Consider the following 15,345-nt stretch of genomic DNA (forward strand, 5'->3'; position numbering starts at 1 on the left):
CATTGTGCCATATTACTGAAGGTTCACTGACTTCCAGTCACTAGTAGAGCTACATTTCTTCTAGGTACACTTCTATTCAAATTGCTGCATATGGGCTAGTGCCCACCTTTGACAACTAAACTATCCCTTAGGGAACAAAATTACTCCTTGCAAGGCAGCCAAGGCCCCTATATTACCCTATCTAGGCAATGCTATAAATTGGCCAATAGTGAAAAAGCATTCTCCAGAGTAGGACCAGCACTATTGAACAAACCTGCATCTTAAGTAAAATGTAACAAAACATGGGGTGCATTAGTCACTTAAAGAATTCCTTTTCCAAGAAGCTGGATGCAATTGCTTCCGTAGTACTAGTTAAACTTTGACTATTACCAAATTTTACCAGTTGTAAGTTTAACCAAATGTACAAATACTACATGATGTGTCTGTGTACAACTGTATATATTGTAAATGTGCTCTAATGTGAACTAATAATTTATTATTCCTCATTCAGACATAAGGGACTCCTGTAATGCTTTAAGCTTGTTATCATCCTTATTAAGTATTTATTGTAGTTTTGAATAAATAATTGCTGGATGCTTCCTTATTTTATACCTTTTGTACTCAGGTAATGACTGAAAGGGGTCAGTGGACCAGCTCACCCACCCAGTTACGAAATTGTAAAATAAATTAAATATATATATATATATATATATATATATATATATATATATATATATGTGTGTGTGTGTGTGTGTGTATGGGAACATTTCACAATGCCGAAATCCTGAAAGATTGAATTTCATATGGCCGAGACCATATGATCGAACTTTTGGAATCCCAACATTGTGAACGGAGATCTGCATACAGCATGGAATGGGAGATTTCCCTTTTCCTCGCTGTAGTGCGATCTCGGAGCTGGAATATTTAAGTAGAAGTGCTGTGGGGGGTGCAGCATTTAAATTGTTTGTTTGTTTTTTTTTTTTTGTTTGTTTGTTTTTTTTTATTTGTTTCGGAATTTTGAAATTGCAAAACATCGAACATATGGTCTCGATCTTATGAAATTCGATGTTTTGGAATTTTGAGATTCTGAAGTGAATCTATATATACACTTTTTTGTCTTGTATAGTAGGATGGCATAATTGTTTCTCATTGTGCTGGAAGGCAGCATATGATCTTAAATAGAGAAGAGTGGACTTATGCTTCTGGTTTAGTACGTCTCTAGTTGGCAGTGTGGTTCCTCCAGCTATCAAACAGTGATAAAAAGGTCCAGAATAACATGATTCAAAATATTTTTCTGCTGTGTTGTCATTTAGGTTTGAACCTCTTCATCATTTCAGATTTTGCTTGTATAACTTAGTACTTGGGGTTTTCAGGTTAAAACATGTGTCCCTTTTCTGAAAAATAAGTTTACTTAATGTTTGAAATGTTCCTCTCTCTGAGTAGGATCCCTGTTCAAAACTCAAGAGGAAAAATCTAAAATTGTAATCTGATTTAATTTTGGAAATTTTGGAAATTGTAATCTGATTTAATTTTGGACATGACAGTTTATTCCACTGTTTGAAACAGTTTGTCCACTTTGGCAGTTCTTCTAAGTTTTACTGAGATTATCAGGTTTGCTCAAAACTTGATCACGTCTCTAAGGTATCAATTATGGTTTCTGAACTCAAACTATTAGCTGGTTTAAGAACATTTCAAAGTACTTAGTGGCTGTGTATGAGTTTATCATGTATAAAGCTGAAATGTGGGCAGTCTTTATCTCCCTTCGACATTTGCTCTACTGTCAGAGACTGTCTTCATTTAGTTTAGTATTAATGTGTACTTTACAGCCATTTTGGCTCTTCATGAACCTGAAGAGGAGAGTAGCCCACCTGGCTGCAGTCTTTCCATTTTTTAGAAGAACTAACCTGAAGAGGAGAGTGGCCCACCTGGCTGCAGTCTTCCCATTTTTAGGAGAACTCTCTGTTTTAGTCAGCCACAAATGTTTAAGTAGTTGTTTGAGGCTTAAATTTAGTCATATAGTGTTTTCTACTGTCACTTTAAACATCTTTCTTCTTATAAGTGTCGATCTGAAAGGAAACATTGCCTTAGATCATCACTACTTATAATAAGATCTTGCAACCTCGGACTCCATGATGTAAAAAAATAAAATCTTTATTTTTTTTCTAGCGAAGGCAAGTTCTCTGTTATTACCAGTAAGGTTATCTGTCTTCATACTGAGCAGAGTGGTTCATCTGTCCATTCACTTCATGAAGCATTCCGTTAGTGGAAAAGTAATATAATGTAGGACGGATACATCTGGCACATTTTCTTTATCTGCCAACTTCCACAGGCCAGAACATTTGTTACTTTTGACCAGGATAACTATGTAAAGTGGTAGAAAAAACAAACCACGTAGTTTGGTTAACCCACTATATAACCTGCTGCTGTAGCATCCTGTCTGTGGTCATGTTAAGCCATGTTGAATAAGATGGACGTAATCTTCGAGTGCTTCAAAGGTGCATCATTACAGATTATGTCTGCTCCTTGGAATTCATCTTTTATTTTTATTTATTTATCCTTTGTCGACCAATTTGTCTCTACTAGGCTAGAAGTCTCTTTTCAAGACAGACCCAAGGTGGTATCTATGCTACTAACAGAAATTTGACCTGGGCTTTGGGGAATTTCACTGACCCTCTTCAAAATGTGAAGTGTTTTTTTTTGCATCCACTTGAGCTATCACCAACTCAAGCAGCTGGGATCTCTGTTTAACATTTCATCTGAATGACAGCACAGTCAAGAGTGCAGCACCCCCCACAATGATGCACTGCAGTGGGAGTAATCCAATCTCCTGGAGCAGGAAAAGAACCCACAGCATCCTGGCCTTCCAGCACCAAAGACACATGCTACGTGTTGCACTACTGATATTTCCAGATTACTTATCTCCTTAAAACATCACTGTAGTGTTGTGGCTTCCAGAGCAAAACTCATAATCTTTGGCATTGCCGTCCTTTTACACTAGAACAAATCACATAATAGGTGTCATAATGACCATTCATCCACAATGGTATCCTAAGTTATTTTATGGTCTCATCCTTACTGCATTGTGGCTTGGGATTAATAAAAGAAATTATGGCCTCCTCCATCTCAGCAGCATAGAAGTATGGAGTCCTGACTGCTGTGACCCAGACATCCTGAGTTGTGTTAGTGATGTGGGTGCTCTCGGGACAAGGTAGGGAGGAGTGGGTAGGAGTGGCAGTCATCAGCTCACCCATTTTTCCATTCTTGAAGGGACGGTGGGGTTTTTGTTTGATCCAGCACTCCCTTCACATTGAGAGTAGTGCTATAGTCTCATGCCAGATAGCCAATGAATTTGGTATAAGGGGGGATTGGAGTGGGGAGAGATAATTGATGCAACATGGGGTGATGTGTATAACATCAAGAAGCCTTATATAGTGAGGGCATGACAAAATCCCTAACACAATAAAACAGCATATGTGATACTGCCAGGTTCCTCTTCTCCGTGTTTCCACTTCTGCATCCCAACATGCCATGGTTGTTCCAGTGCTGGAGGTAGTATTCAGACAATAAAGGTAGTAGCCATTATAACAACACTGAGCTGATGATGGCCAACTGGAAAGCTACATGAAGGGGCAGAAAAAAAAAAACAATAACATTGTGACCTAGTTGCAGGTTAAGTTAAAAAATATAAGTTGTTAATAAGATACCCTTGTAATTGCAGCTTTTGAAGCAAATGTCAGTCAGCAGATTTGCTACCTCTCCCTTTAGGTTATTGTAGGATGATACCCTACCTAGAGGCTGGTGGCATTTTGAGTTTTCTTTTTTTGCAGCACCTCTTCTTTCCTTTTTGTTTTGTCCATGCTTTGTACCTTACTATTTGGAACTGCACTCATTCCTCTGTTGGGAATGAACTGAAGAGGTAAAACCACATGTCCCTTAATGAGTTTACCTGTCCTAACTGAGGAATATGCCATCAAACAGTCAGTTGTGAAAGTTTGCAGGAAAATGTGCCACCTGATAGTGGGAAGGTATCAAAAACTCGTAGCCTAGTAACTGTGATGCTGGCAATTTTCTAGCCTTAGGCTCGACACAACTGATCTGACTTTGGTGGTACCATGTACCTACTGTTATTACCCTTACTTATGTAAGTTCTTGTTTTTCCCAGTGTCCTTTGTTCACTGGCTAACAACTTGCTAGTATATTCATAAAACTGTGTTTATTTGAAACCTCAAATGCATGGAAGAAAAACTAAAATTGTAACACTAATAATAGTATACATTTTGGAAATACAAATAAGCAGTCTTTCATAATGTTTCACAGAATCTTTACCTATAAATTATGATGCTTTTCCAGTTTGGTTTAAAAGAGTTCAGTGTATTATTCATTGTACACTATTTGGAAGGAAGCACTTTATCATAGTGTTGTTGAAGTCAGATCTTAAAGTGTGGTACAGTAGAGAGTCGATTATCCGAAACGTCAATTATCTGAACGCAACCTTCCAAAGTTTCTGGGTAGGAAAAGTCATAAAGTCCGAATGTGTAAACATTGTAAGTATTTGCTTGTGCATGTTTTTTGAACTTGTAGCCTGCTTGTGTGTGAAAAGTATTCTTTTTGTCCACTGGAATTGCTGAATGGTTGAAAAATATATTCCCTGCATGCAGAAAAAACAAGATGTTAGAAGTTTTTTACCCATTCAGCAATATGTTTGATTATCCTAACTACCCTAGGTCCCTATTAGTTTGGACAGTCAACTGTCTGCTGTACTTAGTGTAACAAAATATGTACTGGACATGTGCAGCGTTATAGCTCTCATTCTCAAAATTGGGAAGTAGCACATTTGTAATTGTTGTTTGTGCACATTGCTGGACATTTTTATTACTTTTTTATTACAGTGGGTATAGCAAAGAACTCAGATGTAATGAACCCACTTTTCCCAAAGGAAATCTTAGGCTATGCCAGGCTAGTGTGACCATAAGTGCCTTAATGTAGATCAGAGTGTATGTGCTGTGTCTTTAATAGCATATCAAGGACTGAGCGTGCACATATAAATACCAGGCATGTGCTATTCCCAGTGTCATTTTTTGAGAGTGCAGCCAGAGAGTGAGCATGTATGATTGCAGTAGTTAGTTTGTATATAAGTTACTTAAGTTAAAGTCAATAAACTTCTATTGTGATGTATTTATATATAATAACACTGTTTGAACAGAACCCACAAAGACTCTTCTATTGTGTCTAAAGTAGGAGAGTGACATGGTGTCAGAACCGGGATTCCAGAGAATGATATTCATAGCCATGAGGTGCAGAGATGACAGTGAAGGTAAACTAAGAGAAACGAGCACGAAAAAGAGGCAGAAAAGAATCAAAAGTAATGAGAATTCGCACAAACTGCTTATTTTATAAAAAAGATAAAACGGAGCATTACAAGGGCACAAACTGCATTACTAAACAAGTGGGATGCACAAAAGTTTATTAACTAAGCAAAATGTTTAAAATTAAGATATTTGATGAAACGATTATCAGAAGAGCAAAAAAGAGTATGTTTAAAATAAAACGAGTACTTCTGAAGCAAGACAGGCATGTTTACAGTAAACCGAGCACAAGAAAAGTACAATGGGCATGAAAAGAGAATTAAACAAGCAAAACGAATATAATAAGGGCAAAAAGGGCACATTAAGAATAAATAAAGCATGGTGACTGCATGTATTTTGGCAGTGTTTTTTGGCATAACTACAACTTTGTATTGCATCAAGGGCATAACTAGATTTATTTGAAGTATCTCAAAGTGTGTAAAAGTGCTTACAATGTGTGGTTATTTCTGTGCATGTATTCTGAAGAGTTTGTGTACAAAGTGCAACTATTTCATGAAGTACAGTCAAAGTGTAGCCGTTTCGAAAAGTTTCTTGAGCTGTGTTCGCAAAGTGCCACCATTATAGAGTGTTTCTTGCATTGTAAAGAATTGCTTAGCAAGGTACTGCCATTTTGGGGAAATTTCATTGTGCTCTATACAGTTTATTAGCAAAGTGCAAGCAATTGCTTCGAAATGTTACTGACTCTGAGCTTCTCTTGCCCAGTTCATTCACATCATGCAGTTATTTGAAATGTTTCTTACACTGATAAGAGGCAAATCTTGCAGTGCAATAATTTCAAGACTATTACAGTGCCCGAGAGAGTTCACTTATACAAAGGCTTGTTGTGCTACTGGGCAAAGTTACAGATACTGGCATAAATTTCTGGCATGTGTGTATGTGTATGTGTTCATGCTTATTTGCACAACCCTTCACAGCTATGTGTTAATATGGCAGACTGGTTTCAAAAGCCCTTGCCACTTGTATTTGATCAGAATATTGCAGAGAATTGGAGAATATTTGAGCAAGAGTACAATATTTTTATACAAGCAGCTTATTCAGATAAAGATGCATGTACCAGGGCATTCATTTTGCTAAACCTAGCAGGGTCAGAGGCCATAGAAAGAGAGCATTAATTTGTGTATGCACCAGCCGTATATGAGGGAGAAGGTGAAAATCATATTGTTGTACAGGCTGAATCAAGGGAAGAACTCGAGTGTTTGAAGCGCAAATTCTGAGAAATGTGTAACCCCCAGATGAATATTACATTAGAGAGGAATTTGTTTTACACGAGAGATCAGAAACCGGGGAAACTTTTGCAGCATATATAACTGAGCTGAGAAACAAAGCTAAAATGTGTCGGTTTGGTGACTTAAAAGATGTGTTAATAAAAGACAGGCTCGTGTGTGGTATTAATAGTGCTGCTGTGAGAAAGATTTTGCTTCGTGAAAGTGATTTAACATTGAGTAAAGCCATTGAGATTTGTCAAATCCATCAAGTTACAGAAAAACACAAAAGTATGCTTGCAAGTGACAAGAGCATGGTTTCAGTAGGCTCCATAGCAAATGTAAATAATATGCAACACGTGGCAAACAGAAGTAGGCCTAAGCACATGGCAGCCACAACCCCTGCTGGTTCTGTGGTTCACTAGGGAAAACGCGTAGTTTTCCAGCAAGTTCTAAGACCAGTTCAGTTAAAGGAGTATGCTCAGTGCAGTACAAATGTGAATTAGCAAAACTCCAGTCTGCTTAACTAAAATTCCCCTTTTTCTATCTAGCTGGCAGATTCACCATTTGAAAAATTAAACAATTCCTAAGATCACAGCCTCCAAATGCACCCTCTGTCCAAACACTGTACACCAACAAGCATTTTAGAAGTGATAGCTTCTCTGTTCTTGGAGTTAAACTGTTGAGCATTGTTAACCACATCATTAGAGATAAAGCTGTTTTCCCAAATTCAGGATGAAACTCCAAAAATCCCTAGTAAAGATGTAGAAAGCCATTGTTCCACAAACACAGGAGGTACCTAAACAATTTAAATAAGCAAAGGAATTTCACTCAGAAATCAATATCATACTCATATTTTTCTGAAGAACTACCAACTGATGTACCACTCAACTACTCACTATCACGTCCATCAGATAATGCACTATTGATATGCTGCTCCATTCTTCAGTTCTCTCTTTACGCACAACACATTAGTTAACTCGATATACCTAAAGTCACTGCAACTTCACAAATCTTTGTGCAGGTCTCTGTCATGCTGCGCTGTTCTAGTAAGTGGGCTTTATATGCTAGTTGTAATGATATTCTTAATCTGTTGTAGAACACAAATTCATCACACTAACACTGCAGTGCGCTATTGCAATGCAAGTTAGCATCTATACAATAGACTGCATGCTTCTTTAGTTTCACATTGGCTCTACAAGTAAATGACTTGCATATTTTTGTTTCACTGTGTAGAATAGTCAGCTTATTGTATGATTACCAGTGCTTTATATAACTGTGTGGAAGATGTACCCTTGTTCATGTGTACTTGTATTGTGCTGTACGTTTTCTGCATTTCTTTGTTACCTGTTGTCTTTTTTATTATTGTGGGTTTCACATCTGGGCTGAGCCTGAACTAGGTGCTGATGGATCAATTCTCTATCAGCAAATCTAAGTCAAATAAAATAAAAAAAAATAGGAAGGGCAAATTCCAAATGTGTGATTCGCAAACTTACTGGCATATTTTTATAAAGCACGACATATATCCAGAACTTAAAGATAATTTCCAGGCAAAATCCACAGATGCCAAGAAACCACTTGGTTTAACATAATTTTTTTTTTCCACAGGACACAATCCTTTATGCACTAATGCTGATTATCAAGTGTTTGAAAGTCATATTGTCAACAACTGGAGAGCCCACATTCTGCCTCTCGGTAGTCATTGCGGGATTAGTGCTTCTGTTATCTCCTGGTGAGAGAAGGAGTGCAGCTGCATTATTTCCTGGAGACTGCTGATCACCAGAAAGCTTAATAAGTGATTTATAGGTGACAGCTTGGAATCTGTGCTTATATTCTGATCCTGGTGAGAGTAGGAGCAAAGTGCATTGATTCCTGACTCTTTCTGGTTGGAGAATGAGTGTCTGTGCTTAATGTACCTGATTGGTCTGGTTGCTATTCAAGACATCTACCAGAAAAAGGCTACAAGCCTGCAGACCCTTGCATCATCTGGGACAAGACTGTAGATCACCGTGGCCTGCTTCTGTTCTTGGGATTGGTGCTAACATTTTGCTTCTGGTGAGAGAAGAAGCAAAAGTACTGTATCCCAACAGAGTGAAGCTGTGCTGAGACCAGCATTAGTAGTAGCCAGGCAGTAGCCATTCATGCGACTCCCCCCTTTTCATCATTCTTGACAAGCTAATTCTTTATTTTCAGTAAGTACTGCTTGATTTCTTCCTTACTTCTGAATATCTGCCTAAATACTTCATCTTTAAATTTTCAGGGTCTACATATTATTTTCCCCTCAAGTGTTTGGCAGTGCTCTGTAAAGACTCAGACACTTTGAGTGACATTTTTCCTGTAAAAGGCTTCAGTACTTAATATATTGAGCTCATATCCAGGCATGTCTAAAGGTAATTTCCCTGTGCTTTCTCCTGTCAACCTTGTGAACTTGGGGATCTTGAGGCAATGTAACAACTGCCTCATGTACACAGACAACCCTGTCCTATTACCTCACAACACTATGACTTGTGAGAGATGCAGATATATAGCCGAATTAGAAGCCAAGCAGTCTCCAGCCAAGACTGGATTAGCCAGTCAAGAGGAGAAAGATAACACCTGCACCACACCACATTCAACACATAACCCTCCAGAACATACACCACCACAACCCTCACATAGTAACACAAAACACACCTACTTTTGCGGAGGCTCTCAATAAAAATCTGCCCAAACAACAGAGACCTCTGAGGCAGAAATGCAAACAACCTCCACATCCCAGCACAAACCATGAGACAGATAGCTCACATAAACAGTGTGCAACTCAACCAAAGCCCATAAGGCAAATCAACTTACCCAATACACTAGTCATAGGTGACTCAATAGTAAGGTACACTGAAGTCCCACTCACTAGGTTGAATAAGGAGAAAGTTATGGTCAGCTGCCTGTTGGGTGCCAGGATTCACCACATAACACACAAACTTAGGTCACTCCACAACAAGTACAAATGTCACTCTGTCATTGTCCATGTTGGTGTGAATGACCTGAGACATACCTCCCTGGAATACATGAAAAGAGACATAGAGGAGCTCTCGGATCTTGTAGCCCAGGCAGGTATGACCCTACCTCTGAGTACCATCCTACCGTCACCCAGAATGATAGCACAGTACACGCAGAAAATGATTGACTTCAACAATTGGCTAAGCTTCTGGTGTCATTCTAAGAAGATCCAGTATCTGTCTGCCTGGGATGGACATGATCGACAGACCTCGATGCTTCACTAGAGATGGCTTGCACCTGTCACCCCAGGGATTCCGGATACTGGCCAAGGCTCTTGCCATCCCTATAGTGCCTTTTTTAGGCAATGTCCTGAAGGCAAAGTTACTGCTATAACGTGGCAAACAGAAGTAGGCCTAAGCACATGGCAGCCACAACCCCTGCTGGTTCTGTGGTTCACTAGGGAAAACGCGTAGTTTTCCAGCAAGTTCTAAGACCAGTTCAGTTAAAGGAGTATGCTCAGTGCAGTACAAATGTGAATTAGCAAAACTCCAGTCCAGCTTTGTTGTTAATTGTTGCAATTGTGGTGCCAGTCATGCGTCTAAAAGAGAGAAATGCTTAGCATTTAGTCAGCGTCACAAGAATAAAAAATGGAACTATTTTCAAACATTTTTCAAATCAAGGGAAACCCCACACAGTTGTAAAGAAGAGTCACACAAAAAAGCAAATTGATCGTGTAGAGTTGCAGCAGTCCACTTTCTATGTAGATGGTGTATCAGTGATTGGTGAGAGTTGATGCAGCGAGTTTATTGGTAAAGAGCAAAGTGTTTGTACAGTCCAGATCAATGGTAAATCCACAGAGCTTAAAGTAGACACTGGTTCAAAGTGAATTGTTATATCAGCAGACACATTTGCTAAAGTGAGAATTAATGAACAACTCAGTGTGGTTAGTAATACAAAATTTGTTGCTTATGGTTGTGAAGAAATTCAGACCGAAGGCTCAGTGATGCTTTCATGTTGTTTGGCTAAGAACTGTTACAGCTTGTTATTCTATGTAGTCCGAAGACCAGTACAGTCTTTACTGGGTCTCAAAGATAGTTTGAGACTGAATCTGCTTTCTTTTACCAAAGAAGTTCATCACATAAGTGCATATGCTAGTTCCAATTTTTTGAAGCCATTTTCTCAGAGTATGCTGATGTTTTTGATGACAAGTTGGGAAGACTTTCAGTTGTGTATTTCATGAAGTTAGACCCAGAGGTCACTCCAGTAGTCAGACCAGCAAGAAGAGTTCGGATAGCTATTCAGGATAAAGTTAAGGCTCAGTTGGATAAAATGGTACAGCAAGAAGTTATTTGTCCAGTTACAGAACTGACTAAATGGATGTCGTCTAAGGTAGTAGCTCACAAAAAAGGCTCAGACGAAATCAGAATATGTATTGACCCAAGAGATCTGAACAAAATATTGAAGAGACCACATCATCCAATGCGTACAATCAAAGAGGTTGTAGCTTTAATACCAAATGCCACTGTTTTTTCTGTCTTGGTTGAAAAAGTTCATTTTGGCAAATGATGTTTGATCACAAATCCTCATTACTAATTACTTTTGGTACCCTGTTTGGCAAATACAGATTCTTAAGGATGACATTTGGAATAAATTTTGTAAGTGAAGTCTTCCAGCATGCAATGGAGCAAATTTTTTTGGGTTATCCTTGTGCCATAATAGTAGATGATTTACTAGTTGGAGGCAATGGTGAAGCAGAGCATGACAGAAACCTAAAGAGAGATCTAGACAGAGCACGTGAAGTAAACTTGAAGCTCAATCCTCTGAAGTACAAATTCGGACTACCAGAAGTTACAAATGTAGGTCATTTATTTACCAGTACTGGCTTGAGACCAGGCCCGACCAAGCAAGCAGCTATTCTTGAGATATCAGCACCAGATAATATTCAAGCTCTGCAGCATTTCCTAGGCATGGTCAGCTATTTAGACAAGTTTATACCAGACTTCAGTGAGTTTGACAGCATCTTTAAGAGTGCTGATGCAAAAAATGTTTCATGGTCATGGTTAGAACAGCAACAGAAGGCATTTGAAGACCTTAAGCAGAAAATTGCCAACCCACCTACATTACGATATTATGATGTAAATTAACCAGTCACTCTTCCTATGATGCTTCAAAATTTGGTCTTTGTGCAGTTATTCTTCCAGTAGCCTAAACATCTAGAACACTTACCCAAACTGAAATGCAATATGCTCAAATTGAGAAAGAACTTTTGACAATAGTATTTGCATGTTCAAAGTTTCATGATTATATCTATGGTCGAGCTATTCAGATTTAAACTGATCACTAACCTTTAGTTACTATTCTAAGAAGCCTATGCATTCAGCTCCAGTGAGATTACAAAGAATGATCTTCAAATTGCAAAAGTACAACTTCAAAATGGTCTATACAAAAGGCAAGCTATTTTATCTGGCTGATATCGTATCCAGATCACCCAGAAATAAGACACAACAGCTTGATGCAGAGAAGTTTGACTTTGACGTGATGGCAGTGCATAATTTCTCTCCCACTAGACTTGATGAGCTGAGAGATCATACAAAGACTGATCCAATTTTGCAAAAGCTCAATCAGTACATTAATGTTGGATGGCCGTCAAAGCAATCTAGTGTACCACCTGAAGGGGAAACATATTTTCCTCACAGAGATGAAATGTTGATGGAAGATGGCATTATTTTCAAAGGTCCTAAAATTGTTGTTCCTGCTTCCTTATAACAAGAATATATCCAGATTTTGCATCGTGGTCACCCAGGTTCCACATCCACTAAGAGAAGAGCAAGAGAAACTAGTATTCTGGCCTTCATTACTGAAAGACATTGATAAAGCACTTTCTTCTTGTTCAGTATGCAATAGTACTAGATTGCATTTGCCAAGAGAACCACTTCAGCTAAGTCAAGTTCCTGAACTGCCTTGGTCAACAGTAGCCACTGATATTTTCGAGTGGGGCAATCAACACTACTTAGTAGTGTTAGACTCTTATTCGAATTGGTTTGAGATTGGCTTACTGTCTAATCTAACATCCACTGCTGTTATTACTAAGTTGAAATGTCATTTCTCAGTCCATGATAGTTCATACAAAGTTATCTCTGACTATGGTACTCAATTTACTAGTCAGTTGTTTCAGAAATTTGCAAGAGAATGGGACTTTGTACGTGTTACTAGCAGTCCTGAATGTCCACAGTCAAATGGATTAGCTGATCATGCAGTGCAGAGTGCAAAGCAGTTACTTGAAAGGTCAAAGCATGACAATACCGATGTATTTTTGAATTTAATCTCAAAAACATACCCCATGATAATATACTTGGCTCACTTGCTCAAAGACTTCTATCCAGGCAAACCAGAATGATGCTACCTATTAGTTCCAGATTATTGAGGCCTAAAGCTAAGAACAACAGAACTGTCAAGGCTCAATTATTCAAGAAGCATTCTGTCCAGAAGTCCATGTGTGATAAATCAAGCAGATTTCTTTGTCCATTGAGGGAAGAAGAGACAGTGAGGATACAAACGGCGAAAGGTTTTAACCGGATTGGTCAAGTTACAGGTATATGTACCAAGCCGAGATCCTACCTAGTAGAATCTGAGGGTGTGGAGTACAGGAGAAATTGCAAGCATCTTCCTGTACCAGAATCATCATCAGCAGCAGCATTGTTCCTGTGCTACAGACACTAGATCTCAGAGTGAATCAAATGTGGTTCCCATCCTAAAGTGTGTTTCAACCTCTACTTCCATTCCTGAGGATGTTCCAAATACTCCAAAGGTTGAACATTCTGTAGAGACAGCACCAGTTGCTAAACCTAATTCCCAGTTTTATGTCACACGATATGGTCAAATTTCCAGGCCCAGTGTGACATACACAGCAACATGGACATAACTGTATATATGTACTTAGTGTTGTGTAATTGTATGACAAAGAACTATTTGTATTATCTGCATGCCAAATAGATTCATAACATTGCATGATCTATTTCTCAAAGTGGGAGGATGTAGATCAGAGTGGATGTGCTGTGTCTTTAAGAAGCATATCAAGGACTGAACATGCATGTATAAATACCGGGCACGTGCTATTCCCAGTGCCATTTTGAGAGTGCAGCCAGAGAGTGAGCATGTATGATTGCAGTAGTTAGTTTATATAAAAAGTTACTTAAGTTAAAGTCAGTAAACTTCTATCGTGATGTGTTTGTGTATAATAAAGCTGTTTGAACCGAACCCACAAAGACTCTTCTATTGTATCCAAAGTAGGAGAGAGACACTTACCAACATCCACCCAGCTGTCCAAGCTGTGTTTGAAGGATGACAAGAAATCACATTGCCTGACATGCTAAATGAGTCACTGGGTGAAGAACCTATCCCTCAGCAATGTTCTGTTTATTCCTTGATGAAGGTTATGATCCCCGGTTCTGCTACTGGTTGCACAAATTTGATTTGTAGAGGAAAAGGAGGTCAAGAAGAACAGCAACCCATAGGACGCAGTAAGCTAGGCATAGGTCTCTCCTCAGGAGCCCATACAGACTGAATACGTGAACAAAGATCCCAGTCTGTCCTGGTAGGTAATATATTTTATATCAGATATCCTTTTTGTTAGAGCTCTCTGCCATTTTATGATTTTTTTAATGTGCCTGGCCAGATAACATGCTGAAGGGTGCGTCATATTCTACTGCAGGGCTGACTAGGGAAGAATACTGTCTTCTGCTTACTTTAGAGGAACATGATGAGTGGAAATCTGTGAAATGTCTATGCAGCCCAAGGTCCAGACAATCTGCAAGCATGGCAGCCTCAAGCTGTAGCTAGGTGACTTGGTTAACTACTACCGTGCAGTGCCCCAGGGCCTTTTATATACTATGTACTCTATGTACCACATAGTCTTTTTCATTATGCCAAATTTCCTCTGCTAGAACCTCACTTCTGTGTGGATCAGCCTACTCCATTCGATATCCTGAAACAGGTACAGTGGAGTCATTACTTGCATTATAACAGACCTTGAAAGGAACCCATCTTTAGGAAGTGAACAGCAGTGAGTAAAAGTTAGGATGTGGCCTTTGAATTAAAATATAAATATTAGATTTTTAAGAAGAATTAGTATAAATTGTGTTCAGTGAGTTATTGAGTTATTACTTTTTAACTGTACATTGTTTAAATGTTTTAGTACAGGTTAATGTTAAAATTGATATTTGCTTGCTGGGTAGCAGAAGCAACTCAACTTTCAACTTTTTCAGTTATATTTTTATTTCAATTTCCTAAAGCCATATTTATTGTTGTACAGCTATTAGAAATAATAATTCTCTTTTTTAGTACTGATTCTATAACTGTATCTCCAAATGACTTTTTTCTGTACTGTAACATCTTACATGAGATTTCTATTGCTGTTTTTCTTTGCACAGGCAAAATATTGGAGTCCAAATGTAAATGAAGTTGAAGGAATGGTATTAGATAAAAGTGGAAAAGTTGTGCATCGATTATTTGGCAAATGGCATGAGGGACTGTATTATGGAGTTCCACCTTTATCCAAATGTATCTGGAGAACAAGTAAGTGGAGAAGGGTTGTGTTTTGTTGAATACTGATAAACTGTTAGAAGCACATGAGTAATTCAGAGGAGTCTCACTGTTCTTTGATATGTGTCTTAAGCCAGTTGCACATTTCTGTCAAGAAAACAGTATTTTCAACAGGCATTTAACATCTAGTTTCATATTCTGTTATAACACATACTCCTACTACAGGCATATCACTTCATATTATTTTTGACATTTTTGTATGTAACTTTTATTAGACAGAT

At 38.4% G+C, this 15,345-nt stretch overlaps 1 protein-coding gene across 5 annotated transcripts in view; it reads left to right on the plus strand.

Moving 5' to 3' along the window:
• Positions 1 to 15,345, plus strand: part of OSBPL3 (oxysterol binding protein like 3) — a 2,414,360-nt gene that overhangs the window by 2,085,250 nt on the left and 313,765 nt on the right. For all 5 annotated transcript variants that reach the window (XM_044066857.1, XM_044066855.1, XM_044066859.1 and 2 more), the window contains one exon: positions 14,953 to 15,097. In XM_044066857.1, coding sequence (XP_043922792.1) covers positions 14,953 to 15,097 — 145 coding nt within the window. The remainder of the gene's footprint in view (positions 1 to 14,952; positions 15,098 to 15,345) is intronic.

This window comes from Protopterus annectens, chromosome 3.part1 (assembly GCF_019279795.1).
Source record: "Protopterus annectens isolate FY-2018-M chromosome 3.part1, PAN1.0, whole genome shotgun sequence".
In the NCBI taxonomy this organism is placed as follows: domain Eukaryota; kingdom Metazoa; phylum Chordata; order Ceratodontiformes; family Protopteridae; genus Protopterus; species Protopterus annectens.